At 61.3% G+C, this 14,141-nt stretch overlaps 1 protein-coding gene across 1 annotated transcript in view; it reads right to left on the bottom strand.

The window, feature by feature from the left end:
* Positions 1-3,246: 3,246 nt before the first annotated feature.
* Positions 3,247-14,141, bottom strand: part of MUC2 (mucin 2, oligomeric mucus/gel-forming) — a 38,246-nt gene continuing 27,351 nt past the window's right edge. Inside the window, exons 33-50 of the mRNA XM_031943589.1 lie at positions 13,798-14,087; positions 12,724-12,898; positions 12,101-12,348; positions 11,346-11,529; positions 10,140-10,362; positions 9,051-9,229; positions 8,605-8,674; positions 8,210-8,310; positions 8,090-8,121; positions 7,352-7,529; positions 6,758-6,862; positions 6,117-6,157; positions 5,625-5,747; positions 5,339-5,434; positions 5,057-5,185; positions 4,564-4,603; positions 3,945-4,071; positions 3,247-3,598 (exon numbers count right to left, since the gene is read on the bottom strand). Of these exons, the coding sequence (XP_031799449.1) occupies positions 3,367-3,598; positions 3,945-4,071; positions 4,564-4,603; positions 5,057-5,185; positions 5,339-5,434; positions 5,625-5,747; positions 6,117-6,157; positions 6,758-6,862; positions 7,352-7,529; positions 8,090-8,121; positions 8,210-8,310; positions 8,605-8,674; positions 9,051-9,229; positions 10,140-10,362; positions 11,346-11,529; positions 12,101-12,348; positions 12,724-12,898; positions 13,798-14,087 (2,573 nt within the window). The 3' untranslated portion in view covers positions 3,247-3,366. The remainder of the gene's footprint in view (positions 3,599-3,944; positions 4,072-4,563; positions 4,604-5,056; positions 5,186-5,338; positions 5,435-5,624; positions 5,748-6,116; positions 6,158-6,757; positions 6,863-7,351; positions 7,530-8,089; positions 8,122-8,209; positions 8,311-8,604; positions 8,675-9,050; positions 9,230-10,139; positions 10,363-11,345; positions 11,530-12,100; positions 12,349-12,723; positions 12,899-13,797; positions 14,088-14,141) is intronic.

The following is a 14,141-nucleotide window of genomic DNA, read 5'->3' as shown; positions in this document are numbered from 1 at the left end:
CTCCCTGCCAGGCCAGGGGGCCCAAAGGGGGGGGGGCGGGTTACAAGCCCTCATCATCATCACAAGGGACAGGCCCCCACCTGGGAGCTCCTCCCAGAGGCCACCTGTGCACTCCCAGGGGGCCGAGTGTTTGTCGCTGGGTCCCTGCCCTAATCCCCATTGTTGTGTGACTAAGCCCTGAGCCAGGATTCCAGGAAGGCTTAACGGCAGGGGGAAAGGCCGGGTCCGGCTGCCAGGGGAAGAGCCGGCTCAGCCCGGCCTCGGAGCTCGTGGCTCCACACATGCACATTTAGACGTGGGAAAACCCCAGGTCCCTGGCTCCCTGCGCCCACCCCCTTCCTGCGATAAAAAAGGCCATTTCCGGCTTCATCTCTCCCCATAGGAGAGGTCTCTGCGTGCAGAGTCAGGAGGAAATACGGACATGGGGCTGCAGACCCAGGGGTCGGCCCTCAGAGTCCGGTGCAGAGTTCCAATCCTGCCCCAAGCTGGAAGTGCGATCTTGGCCCAGTCACTTAACATCAATCAGTTGTTTAAAAAGATGGGGGGCAATAAGGGCAAGGCCCAATCTGAGAACCAGAAGGGGCTCTGCAAACCCAAAACACCCAAAACACATCAAAAAACCCAAAACGCGCCAGCTGATGCTGCCCTTATTGCTAGGAAGGCCTCGGGGGGACTGACAAAACCCACCCAAACCAGAAGCCCCGTATCCCCCCGACCCCGTGGGAGCCCCCTCAGGCTCTCTCACTCAGTGAAACCTTCCTCCTGGCTTATGCTGCAGAGGGAGGGTCGGGGGCACCCACAAGCCCAGGGCCACAATGAGGAACGTGGCTCCTCCCGTGTCCTGAGACCCTGCCCCACTCAGGGAACTTTCCCCAGGGGGTCAGTCTCCTCCAAGCCCCCCAGCCCTGCCTTCCCCTCCTGCAGAAAATAAGCAACTGCTCCTGCAGAGCCGCCTCTCCCCTGCTTCTGATCTCACCTTCCTGCTCCCAGCCTTGCTTTGTCTTTTCCCTGCCCAGACCAGACGATGGACAGTCGGGACTGTCCTGTGACAGCCCAGACCCTATAGAGCGGGGGCTGCTCATGGCACCGGAGCGGGGGCCATTTGTGGCACCAGAGTGGAGGCCGCCTGCGGCACCAGGGCTCCAGAGCAGAGGTCATCCAAGGAGCTGCTGGGACAGATGTAGGGGGACAACTTGCTCTTTCTTCACCAGGCATTAATTAAGCCCTTTTATATTCAGAGCCTGATGCTAGGACTGGGGGTACCACTCAGCCCCCCTTCATAGACTGTACCCTCGGTAACTGCAGCCTGGCCCGGGAAGCCGGGACTGACTCTGAGATGGGCAGCAGTGAAAGGGGCAGCTCCGGCCGGGGACCCAGGGGGCTTGAGGAGCTGCTGCTCCCTCTGCCCTGGAGGCTCCCGGGCTGTGGCCAGGAAATGCTCTGCAGGGAGCGAGGCTCTGGGACTCCCAATGGGGCAGGAGTGTTGGGGGGGGTGATGACACACTAGGGGAGGCAATGACTGACCCAGTCCTTGCCTAAAAGGAACAGCTCTTTCTTGGGGGGAACCTGAAGCCCCCGTGTTCCCACAGCCCGGCCCCCACTTCCCAGGCCCTCTGGGTCCGAGCCCTCGGGCTGCCAGGGGTGGAACCTGCAACGCACACGCCCCAGACACTTTCGGCTCCTTGCAGCTGCTTGGCCCGGCCCTTTTCCACAGGAGGACAAACAGGACCCTGGCAGCCGCTGGCCCCAACTCCCAGGGCCGGCCCAGCACTGTTTGCCTTTGGGATTTATGGGCGTTTGCCCCCAGGAAGGCTAGAAAGCAGAAGGCACGGGCGCGGCCAGGATACCCACGGACGAGGGCTCTGCTGGGCAGGCCCTCCGGGGTCAGCTCAGAGCGGAAGTCGGGGGGGCTTCCCAGCACCCGCAGGCCCCGGGCCTGGAGCCTCTGACGGCCTTTCCTGGACCAGGGATGGGCAAGACCTTGTGGGGAAGCAGTTAGCAGGGGCCAGGCAAGAGTCTGGAGGCACATGTGGAGAAGATGAGGAGGCCGGGCCAGAGGGGGCCAGAGGGGGCTGGGATCACGGCCAGTCCAACGACCCTCCTCCTGGCCTACCAGGCCTGCCCGGCCCTGATGGGAATCTAGTCAAGGTGATGGATGGACTTTTTCTCTTATATCTCTCTCTGTCTCTGTTTCTCTTTCCCTCCCTCCCTCCTTCCTCCCCTCCCTCCCTCTCCCTTCTCCTCTCTGCCCCTAGCATATGTAGCCTCCTCTCCCCATGATCTTTCTTGGCCTTCAAGGCCCGTGCCACGGCTACAAGAGTCTCCTCTCCTCCACAGCAGCTGAATTTGTCCTCGCCACCCCAAGCCTGCCTGGCCAAGGGGGGCCGTCCCGCCCGCAACAACCGGAGGGTCTGTGTAGGAAGCTCCTCCTCCGGCCGTCAGGGACCAAGCCCTGGAGGTCGCGAGATCCTGGTCCAAGGAAAGAGTGGTCAGAGCCGCCCCCTGAGCTTGCTCCTCCCCAAGGGTAAGAGAGACAAAAACCAGGAGCTGAGAGCGTCCGGAAGGGTCTGTGCCCCCCCCTTGCCCTGCCATCTTTTCTCCCCTGTGCAGTCCTGTAGATGCCCTGGGGGCACAGGCGGGCACCCCCTCAAAGCTGGGAGCAGCCTGGCACAGAGGGGGCACTGCCGGAGGCCGAGTCCCTGCAGGAGCCTGTGCCCGAGGCCCATGGTGAAAGGGACAGATGTTGGCCAGTCCCCCGCAGCCTCTCGGCCCCGTCTTCCCCACAGTCCTGCGGGGGGCACTAGCGACCTCGGCCTGCGCCCAGTACCACAGAGGACCAGGCACGGGGCATGGCACCGAGTCCTTGCCCAGAGCCCCCCCGGCCCCGCACCCAGCCAGGCCAGAGGGGCAGCGCCGCCAGTCTGGGCCGCCCGTTTTAGGGACGCCCCGGGGGGGTGCTGCTTCCTACTGGCATCTTTGCCTCTCTCCCAACAGGAGGGGCCGAGGGCCGGCACTTAACGGGTGCCTCCTTAGGGAGCCACGGGAGAGCGATCGCGCAGGCCAGGGCCACAGAGCCCACGGCCAGCCAGGGCAAGCGCAGCCCGGCAGGATTCCGGCCCCAAGCCTTGGGGCCCTCGGCGAGGCGGCTCTGGGCCATCCTGTCCCTGGGGAGAGGGGCTCCTCACGCCGCCCCTGCCCCTGCCCCCGATACCCCAACACAAAGAGCCCGACGCCATCTCTCTGCACAATTTTATTATTCAAGAGTAAAAAGAGCTGGACAAGATCAGTCTCCACAGAAAATAAATATCTCTTGTGAGCAGTGGAGGGGACAGCCGAGAGAGCCCGAGGGCTCGGGGCGGGCAGCGCTCAGCTCCTGGGCCGCGGCAGGGCCCGGCGCGAGCGGCTCTGGGGGCCCTTCCTGCCCCTTGTCAGGGGGATGTCGCAGACGGTGTCCTGGCACTCGCAGCTCTCGATGTAGGTGAACTCGTGGGCCAGTGTGCCCCCTCCCACACAGTCCAGGTCCACCACCCTCCTGCTGGTCCTCACTTCCTTGCAGCAGGAGCAGCGGTGGTCCATGCTCTGCGCCTCTTCAGAGTACCTGGGGGGGACACGGGGTGGGGGGAGATGCCAAGGTGGGGAAGATGCTAAGGGCCGGCTTGCCATTTCCGTTCCCACCAGGGGCAGGGGACTGGTTGCCCCCTCTCCGGGCCAGCTTCGTGGGCCTGGCCACCTCTTCCCCACAGAGCAAGGTCTCCCGGGCCCTCCCAGCCCTCCAGCCTCCCCCATCCCAAGGAGAGTCTCAGGCTCTCGTCCCCCGGGGAGAGGGAAGAGGACAGGAGCTGAGTCCTAATGCTGCCTCCAGCCCTGGCCCACCAAAGGGGCTCTCACAGAGGGCTGCCAACAGCTGCCCCCCCGCCCCCGCCATCCGCAGTTCCTCCACTGACCTGGCAAACGTTCCACAGGCTCCGGCGCAGTGATTGATCAGCATCTCCTTCCTGCATTTCCCCACGGAAATCACCTCCCGGCTGGGCACAGTGGAGCAGGGCACCCTGGTCTCGTTGCGGTACGTGCCTTGGGGGAAGGGGAGGAGGGAGGAGAGAGGAGCACTCAGAAAGGTGGGATGTGCCAGAAGCGGCTTCTCCAGCCTCCCCAAGCACCGGCCTCTCCCGGGCGCCGAGATCCAGATCCTGCTTCTGAATGGCCCCAGCGAACCCCTGGCCCAAAGAGTGCGCCCCTGCATCCCCCCAACGCGGAGCCCAGGCCCACGGAAGTTCCTTTAATGTTTGTGGGAGGGGGGAGAAAGAGAAGGAGGACGGGGGAGGAAAGGAAAGGGGGAGGAGGAGGGAGGGAGGAATAAAACAGGAGATGGTCGCTTCCAAGGGTGAGGGACTGACTCATTTGGCCCCTAGAGGAAGGAGATGGAGTGCCGGCCTCTCCTGTCCCGGCCCTCTTGGATCGCTTTCTCTACAATTCCTCCAAGTGGCTCCGGAATAGAGGGGTATCAAGAGCCCCTCTCGGCCTGGCAGGGGGGGCTCCCTGAGACAAACAGGAGCTGGTACTCACATGTCTTACAACAGCCGTTGTCCATCAGCTTAATTGTGCCCTGGGAAAGAGAGAAGCCCTCTGTGAGTCTCCAGAGAACTGGGGGTTCCCATTTTTGTGCCTTAAGTGGTCAGAGGATGGCAGGGGCTTTTTACCCATGGGGGGAACATGGGAGCCACAGCACATAAAGGAACGATGAGGCTCATTCTGCTCAACCCTAGAGGACAGGGCAGGAGCAGGGGGTTGTCCTGCCTCCCAGAGCCCTCCCAACACGGAAAGGGCCTCGGAGACTGGTGGTGCCCCCGGGACCATTTCTGGGGGCAGCAGCTGATTGGATCCAGGGCCTCCGAGACTCTGAGCGGGTTCAGGGGGGGCTCCTCCAGAGCAGGGAGGGTTGGCTCCTCCAGACCAGCTTCTCCTGTGAGTGTCCCCAGCTGGGCCGAGGCTCTTGTGGCCTCCCTGGGCCTTCCTCCTGCCCTCCCACCAAAGGGAGCCCTGGAAAGGGGCCACTCACAGGCTGGCAGGAGCCCAAGTCCAGGTCAGGACAAGTGATCTCGGAGACAGACGAGATGAGCTGGTCCTGGAGCTTCATGCAGCTGTAGATGGTGCAGTTGTTCTGGGGGTCCTTCTTCATCTCGCCAGGCTGTACGGGCAGAAGGGGAGGGCGGAGGGAGGAGGTCAGGGCAGAGATCCCAGCTGACCCAAGCTTTGCCTCTCGGCGTCCACCTCGACCTCAGAGTTTTCCTCGCCCGTTTCCCCAGCCCACGATGACGGGTCCCAGGGCGTCCACACCGACCTTGAGAAGCATGAGGCTGCCGGTCTGGTGCATCACACAGTGGGTCTGCTCGCACTTGGGACAGCACTGGCCTGGCACCTTCACAAGTTCAAAGCCCTAGGAAAGGCCCAACACAGAGCATGGGGATGTGGCCCCCAAGCCTGGCGCGGGCCCCTCTAAGTGCAGGCATTGCCCCGGCACAGAAATGGGTCCCAGGGAAAGCAGAGGCACAGGGCCAGGCCTGCTCCCCCAAGAAAGGGCCCCGGGACATGGCAGGTGAGCCCCCTCTCCCCCCGCTGGCACTCACAGGCTTGCAGGAGATGTTGCAGGGCACGTGGTTGCAGGAAATGATGTTCAGCTGAGTGGAGGAATTGACCCTCTCCGTGCAAACACACTCCTGGCATTTATCGGAGTGCACTGGGGATCCAGGCTGTGAGGGCGAAGGAAAGAGAGAGGCAGGGAGGGAGGGAGGCAGAGAGGGGGAGACAGAGATAGGGAGAGAGAAAGAGAGATAGAGATAGACACAGACTCAGACAGAGAGAGAGAGAGAGAGAGAGAGAGAGAGAGAGAGAGAGAGATGTGAGTGGCTGGGGGTGCAGAATATCCGGGGCCCATCCAGAGGCTGGGGCATGGTCAGAAGCTGTACCCCACCTGGTAGCACACCTGGCCCATTCAAGCCAAGGCCGGGGCTCAAGGGGATCTGGCCTCTCCTGCTAAGCTCACAGCCCCCCTCCCCTGCACCCTGCTCCCCTCCCAGGTGGCCTGCCCCATCCATGTGCAGGGAAACTGCAGAGCTCACCTTGTATTCAGCTCCATCCAGGACACAAACGCCCTTGGCCTCTGGAAAGAAGGAAGGAAAAGAGGCCTTCGGCACCTTCAGAAGCAAGGGCTTCTGGGCCTCTGTCCCCCTTGGGCTCCCCATCCCCTTCCTCATAGCTAAGAACTTCTCCCAACCGGGCCTAGAAAGAACCTGCCCCAAGGTTCTGGGAAGGGCTATTGGGGCTCAGGCAGCTCCCGGTCCCTTGTCTCCAAACCAGGGAGGGCCGTTGGCCTGGAGGCCTCTGTCTGGAGCATCTGGCCTGGACCTCCCCTCTGCCTCCCCCGGCCTCCCCAGGGCCAAGCTCTCTCAGGCTTTTGTCTCCAGGTCACCAGCAGGGAGCCCAGCCCACAAGTATCAGGGAGCGTTGTGTGGAAACACCCCAAAAGTCCAGTTGTTACAAGATGGGAGGCAGAGGGGTCATCGGGCCACCCCCTGCAGCCTTGGGTCATTGGGCAGCTCCCCACGGTGGCCCCGGCCCGCCACGTGCCCTGGCCAGGTGCCCCAGCTCCCGCCTGGCCCTTCCCTGAAGTCCGAGCCCACCCCCTGGCCTCCGGCAGCTGCTACAGCCCAGCAGCGAAGCAGCCGAGGGGGGTCCCCAGGTCCTGGAGAGTGGGACTTACCGCAGGTGTGGACGGGGCAGCACTTGCCAGGGACGATCTGGGTCTTTAACTCGAATCCCAGCTCACACACGGGCAGCTTGGTTCCGCACAGGCTCGTGTTGCACTCTGTGAGGACAAAGGAGGCCACGGTCCTGGTGGGCAAGGGCAGGGAGCTGGCCTGGGGCTGCTGACCTCTGCCCGGCAGAACCACAGGGCTGGGCTGGCCCTAAGGGGAGCCTCGGGCTCAGCCTGGCTCAGGACAAGTCCCCGACATCAGGGAGCTGGTGGGCACAGAGTGGGGACCACAAGGTTTGGGTCTGAGTGGGGCTCACGGCCTCTCCTCTCTGGCCCTCAGCTCAGCCAGGCGCTTCTGGGGGTCCAAGAGCAGGGGACATGGGTGTGCCACCAGCAGCCCCAGAGGAAGGCGCCAGGTTCAAGTCCTAATTGAGAGCCTTTTACCTGTGAGCCCAGCATCCTTCTCTATAGAGTGGGGACAAGGCTAGGTGGGTTTGTAGAACAAACTTTGTATCGGGGGCTCCCCTGGGGAGGGGGAAGTGGAGCCCGTCCCCAGGACCCCATGGAGGGACCTCAGCCACCCGGCCTGGCCCCCCTTACTGCAGTAGGTCCGATTGCAGCAGGTGTCACTGGGGTCCACCTCAGTGACCAGGTATGTGCCCTCCTCTGGGCACTCCTGAGGCTTCGTCTGGGCACAAAGTTTCTCCTCGCACACAATGCCACTGCCTCCCTCCAGGCAGATACAGTTCTTGCAGTCAAACTCGAAGCGCTCCCCAAACTAGCAGGACAAAAAAGGCAGAGGAGGGGAGAGAGGGGGAAGGTGTGAGGGGGGGACCTGGGGGTGAGGAGAGATCCTGGCAGGGTCCCCCGCTTCCCTGGGGATACAGAGCCTGCCAATCGGCTGACTGATCTGTGGGCAAGGGACCCCGTTGCCCGGCCTGAGCCTGCCAGCCAAATCAAAGCCAGCTTTGATCTCCTCGATGGAAAACCACCTCCAGCTCAGCCTCCAAGACCCCTCTGACCAGAGAGAAGGGAAGAAGCAGAAGACTCCTGGCCCGCCCTCTCCGGCTGCGGGCTCCCTCTGCCCACAGACCCCAAAACTTAGTGCCAGGCCATGGGAGACAGTGGGGCTCGGCACTCTCAGAAAAGAGACATCTCTTCCCCTTTAAGAGGACGAGATGCCGGGTTTGCCCGAGAGACTGAGTGCCAATGCCCCAGCATGGCCAAAGACTCCGGTTTCTGCAGCCTTTCCCAGACTTCTGGGGGTCCCAGCTGCCCCACTGTGCCCACACCCCAAGCCTTGCACAAGGGCAGCGAGGGCACGGAGTTCAGACGGACCTCTCTGGGCACGTTGTCCGGTCCCACGCAGCCTGAGGAGAAAGAAAAAGGTCATAGGAGCGCGGACATTCAGGGCTGCGGCCCCCACAAGCCTGCCCCTCGAAAGCCAGCCCGACCTACCACAGGTCTGCACACAGACGTCGACGCCGGGGGCAAAGTTGATGGTGCCCTCAGGACAGAAGCAGCCTTCCATGGTCCGGTTGTCCAAGGGCTCATCCGGGCTGCAAGAAGAGGGACAGAGAGGTCAGACCGGGCTCCCTGCCTTTGGCCATCTCTCTGCAGACTTCCTGCCTTCCAGGGCAGCGTCCTGAGAGCTCCGGCCACAAGCACCAGCTTGGCGGGCTATGGAGTCGTTAGAGCTTTCAGAGAGGCTTTTGGGGAGCCAACGGAGGCAGAGAGCCGGCAGCCCCGGGCGGGTGGGCCCGGGAGCCGAGCTCTAGCTGCTGGCACCGGTACCAGAAGGAAGGAAGGAGGGTCAGAGGGCAGGGAGATGGAGCCGAGGAGGGACCCCTCACCTGGACTGGCAGGTTGGCTCCTTGGCAGGCCCACAAGCCTTGTACTCCCGGTGGGCTGGACATGTCACCTCTGGGGACAGAAACAAACCCAGTAAGAGTGATGTCCCAAAGTGGGACAGCCTCTGATGGGCTGGCACAAGCTGGGTCCCCCAGAGGGGGAGCCCCAAGAGGACCCTCAGCAGGAGCCCCAGCGGGGGGAGCCCCAAGAGGACCCTCAGCAGGAGCCCCAGTGGGGGAACTCTAGTGGGGGAACCCCAGCGGGGGCTCTGGGGGGGAGCCCCAAGAGGACCCTCAGCAAGAGTCCCAGCGTGGGAGCCCCAATGGCAGAGCCTCAGCAGGAGCCCCAGTGGGGGAGTCCCAGGAGGACCTTCAGCAGGAGCCCCAGTGGGGGAGCCCCAGCAGGAGCCCCAGAGCTCAGCCCTGACTGCAGCCGTAGCCCTACTCACCGCAGATCCCGTGGGTGTGCTCTCGCCAGTTAACGCAGATGCCCTCATGCGCGCAGAGGGCTGCGTAGGTCTGCAGGCTGGCACACTCCATGCCAGAGTCAGGCACGAAGCAGCTGTCAAAGATGCAGGCATCGTAGTAGTGCTGGGGTGGGGCATATTGGTGACACTCAGCAAACAGGCTGGAGGGAGAAACAGAGGCAGCTCGTCATGTGCCCGCTCTGCCTCAGGCACATCCACCAGTACCCCCGATGCCATGCCCAAGTGTGGTCCTCCAGGCACTGGGCACAGGTGCCCACCCCAGACTGGCACTGCCAGGCACATCATGCCAGGGCTCTGGGGACACCCCAGGTGAATGAGCTGGACCTGGGGGAAAGTGATGCTGGCAGAGAGGGGGAAGGGAGATCTGACAGGGGAGAGCCCGGGACTTCTTCCCCCACTGTGGCTGCCGGGCAGCTGGGAGGGTTCGGGCCTGTGCTAGCCCTTTGCCAGCAACCTGACTGAATGGCTGCCACACTTGGACATTTCTCTGGCAGGAGCTCACCCCTTCACTCCCTACTTGGTTTTCAGAAAGCCCTTTCTTCCACTGAGCCATCTGGTCAGTGCAGGCTCCCCTGCCCACCTTCCCTGCGTTCCCAGAGTCTCCCCCTCAGCTTCCAGGCTGAACGACCTCCAATCATGGCAGGAAAATCGCTGGGGATGTGACCCCCCGGAAGTTCCCCCTTCTGTCTCCTCAGCTGCCAAATTTGGGGTGTCTTTCCCCCCCGCTCCAGACCTCTGGCCCACTGGGTTTTTCAGAGGTGTCTTGGAGCCTGCCCCTAACTCCGAGTCTCCCCAATGCTCTCGGCCTCCACCAAGTGGCCCAGGGCCCTGAGCTCTCCTGGGACCGGGCAAGGCCACCAGCTGCCATGGCTCCTGCCGTTGGAATCCCCTAAGCCAAGGGATGGTAGTTGGGCAGAGCGGAGAGCCCGGCATCCCTCAGAAGGAAGGTGCCACAGCCAGGCCGGGGCCCTTGGGGGACAGCTCCTGGGCCAGGCCCAGCAGGGGCTCAGCCCCAACCCTGGGGGTCATGGGGTTGGGGTGTCAGGGTACCTGCCCTTGATGAGCTCGCAGAGAGGCGAGGGGTTACAGCCTGGGGGAGGGGTCGCCACACCGGGCTTGGTAACGGAGGGAGCTTTGGTCGTGAAGCTGGAGTGGGGGCAGTGCGGTTTCGAGGGGTCATTGACCACCCACTCGTCGGCCATGATCTCGCAGTTGGAGATGACCTCTCCACTGGGCAGCATGCAGTCATCGGCTGTGGTGTTGGTACAGGTGCCTGGGAGAGAGGAAGGTCCTTCAGGACTCGGGAGCCAGGGCCCAGGGCCAGCAGCTCCTCCCCGGGTGGCCAGCGGCCACCCAGCCGCCTACTGGCCCTTTGGGGGTCCCCTGGGGCCCAGAGCCCGAGGCCTGCCCATCCCGAGGCTCTGCTCAGCGAAAGTCTGCACAGGTCTATGGGAAGGAGGGTGGCTCCCCTGCCAGAAACAAGGCCACAGCCTGGACTTTGGGGCCGACCCAGTGACCAGGAGGCCAGACCTAGCACGGGGGCTGCCAAGCCCCCAGATGGGGGCAGGGCAGCCCAGGCAGCCACTGGGCACAGGCCACCAAGGCCCTCCCAAGGGCGCGCTCATAGGATGTTCTGCTCTCCCCTGGCCCCAGTGCACGACCCTCATTGGACAAATCCCCTTCAGCCTGGAAGGCTCCCGTGAAAAGGGACCAAAGCAAGGGGGATGTTTCGGGTTCTAAGAGCAGATACTCTGGCGGGGACCACTTGGAGGCAGCGGGATGTGGAGCGGCTCCTGGGGCACGGGGCAGAGCCCTGGGGTCTGGGGTGTCCACTGGGCAAGAGACAAGCTGGGTCAAGTCTCCACTGGGGGGTATTTGTCCCTGAGCCTGCCTCCCCACAGAATCCCAACAGGTTCGCACCAAAGGCCGGGCAGGGATGGAGGCTGACCCGAGACCTTGGAGGTAGAAAGCAAGAGTAATCTCTCTCTCTCACACACACACACACACTCACACACATTCACACACACACACACGTGAGCACAAGTGTACATGTACACACACTCACACACACATACATACACACACACGTGAGCACAAGTGCACACGTACACACACATAGACCCAGACTGCACTCTTGGGGCTGGGAGAGACCGCAGAGGTTCAGCCCTACTGAGAGCCCCCAGGGAGGAGGAACCCAGTCCTCCCCAACAGCCCCTTCCTCCCCGGGGCTCCCGAGGCTCAGGACAGATTCCTTACCACACTGGCCTTTGGTGTTGTTGCCAAATTTGTTGTAAGGCATCTTGATGGAAAAGGAAAGGCCGTTGTAGGACACCAGGACGCCGAGCTCCCGGATTTCCACCACGTAATTAATGCCGGCCTCATAGACCTCGAGGCCGTACTTCCGATAAGGCAGTGCTACGGCCTGCTTGTTCACCAGCACCTGCAGCACAGAGAGGGGTCAATCCGGGGGCTGAGCTCCCTGAGCAGCTGGGGGCAGGGGGCAGGAGGCGGGTGGGACACCTCCCCTTCTTAGAACCCCGAATTCCTTTGGGACTCAGCTCAAAATCCCCGTCCTGTGCCGCCATCCCCATAGCTTAGTGCCTTCGCTCCCCTAGGACACTTTGTATCCACTCTGTGTGAATCTTGTATATATAGTTTCATGTGGATCTTGTGTCTAAGTGCTATGTGTGGATCTTGTGTGGATGTGCTGTTGTGGCCCTTGTGTGTGTATTCCTTTGTGTGGACCTTATGTGGATGTGCTGCTGTGGATCTCGTGTATATCTAGTTATTGTATGTTTTCTTCCCCAGTAAAATGTAAGTCCTCAAGGACAGGGCTTAGGTTCCTTCTCTCTAAGCATCCCTGACACTCGGCACAATGCCTGGCACGTGCTAAGTCCCTGCTAAATGTTTGCTGATCGATTGAGAATCTCTTGCTCAGTGGAGCCGGTCCCCCCCCCACCCCATGCTTTGGGCGGTGCCCTGTGGGCAAGCTGAGCTGTTCGACAGCGCACCTGGACCTTCATGGGGGCCATGTTGATGGTCTTGATGAGAACCTCCTGGGTCTCGTGCCTCACGATGAGGGTGCGTGGGCAGGACACCTTGTCATTGACGTCACAGTGGTAGTTGTCGATGTAAATGCCAAAATTGTCCACGGTGGGAGAGATCTCTTCCACAAGCACATAGGTGCAGTTTCCCTGGTAGCTGTAGTACAGCCCGTCAAAGGTGGTGTAGTGGGGGTCTCCCCAGCCGGTACAGTAACCTGGAAGAGCAGCACTTGCCCTGAGCTGGGCCCTGGGGGAGCCCCAAATCCCCCTTGGAGAGGAGGCATTAGGCAACATTTGCATACGAGGTGACTGGCTTAGGCCTCTGTCCTGAGAATTCCGGTGCCCAAATTTCCCAAAGGAGCTCCCCGGTCACCTAAGTTCCTGCGGGCCCTCGAGATTTCGTTCTCTTTCTTTTAGTCCAGCACTGTGGACAGTTCCCGACACTCCTTGTCAATGGCTGCTGAATTGAATGAGACTCTCCCTGCCCTGCAGCAGCCCCCATCACTCCCTTCTGGGTCACAAGAGGTGAAAGCCCCCCCCCCCCGAAGAAGCAGAGGGGACAGTGGATGCAGGAAGGGGCTGGTACTTACAGTCACACTCCCAGTGGCCACAGCAGCCATCGGGGTCCAGGACCCACACGGGGTTGAGGCCGTTGCTGCACACCGGCTTGGGGGGTGGGTCGCACACCTTCTCAAAAATCTCCACTGTGTTGTCATGCTTGCACACGGCCATGGTGCAGTTACACAGCCACCAGGTCTCGTTCTCCTACGACCACAGGAGTGGCAAGGAAAGAAAAGATCAGCTAAGCTATAGCTGCCACCAGCCTAGTTCTGTCCCTGACACTCCACGAGACTTAGAAAATGATCCCTTCTCCTCTCTGGGCACCTCATACGACATGGAAGAAACGGCCCTGACCACGAGAACAGTACTGAGCCGGAGTCCAGGCCCTTTCGGCCCTTCATTTTCCCACCTGCCAAATGGCACTAACAATACTAATAACTAGTACCACTAATCCTTAGGGATGTGGTAAGACAACTATGGTCTTCCTGTGCTTGTTAGCAGTGATCGCCCAGCACCAGGCTGTGAACTCCAGGCAGTACAGCCAGGCCTGGTGGCCCAGAGCTCTGGACCCAGAAGCCCCACACGTGATAGAAAATCAAAATGCCCTTGGGTACGAGACACAGCACTGTGGACACCCCATAGTCTGAGGGAAGGAGGGGCAGGGATCCTTTCCATACAATGGAGCCACAAGTCTCTTTCACTGAGTAAATGAATCTGACTACTGAGCTTGAGCCTTTTCTGGGCCAGTTAGCTTGGAAGTGACTTGGTCACAGGCTATACCTGAGCACTCTTGTAAAAAAAAAATGTAAAAGCCATCAATCCCTTAATCTCACAGATATAGATCTTACTAGTTCTACTTCTTTGCGTTACAGATGGGCAAACTGAGGCCCAGAGGAAGAGATGAGTTGAACTCGCTCATGAAGGAACTGGGAGAGTGCAAATCTATTCCCATGCCCAGAGGAATCGGGACTTAGGGCAGTTGGCAAAGGAGGGGCTTCATCTTTGGATATGGAGATGCCAAGTCCCCAGGGACACTTTCAGGGGCAGGGACCAGTGAGTGGTGTGGGCAAATGGCCTTGTCCTTAGCATGGGCAGCCACAGACCTGCCGTGGTGGCACAAAGTCGGGACAGCCCGAAGAGGGTGTTGTCAGTTCCGGTATTGGTGGCTTCGGGGTTGTCGGTTCTGGTATTGGCGGCTTCGGTGTTGTCGGTTCCGGTATTGGCGGCTTCGGTGTTGTCGGCTTCGATGGGGTTGTTGGGCGGGTTGGCGTGGGGCTCTGTGTGGGCTGGGGTGTTGAAGGGCAGGACCAGTTGAAGATTTCAAACTTGCAGTCCAGGGAGCAGTTGACAAAATAGCAGTAGTCTCCATGTGTGCCATTGTACACTACGTCACCTGCCAAGGAAGAGAATCCTCTCCAGTGACCATGTTAAGTGATGTAGTGGACAT

This window comes from Sarcophilus harrisii, chromosome 6 (genome assembly GCF_902635505.1).
Source record: "Sarcophilus harrisii chromosome 6, mSarHar1.11, whole genome shotgun sequence".
NCBI lineage: Eukaryota > Metazoa > Chordata > Mammalia > Dasyuromorphia > Dasyuridae > Sarcophilus > Sarcophilus harrisii.
This window is presented reverse-complemented; position numbering and strand designations above follow the sequence as displayed.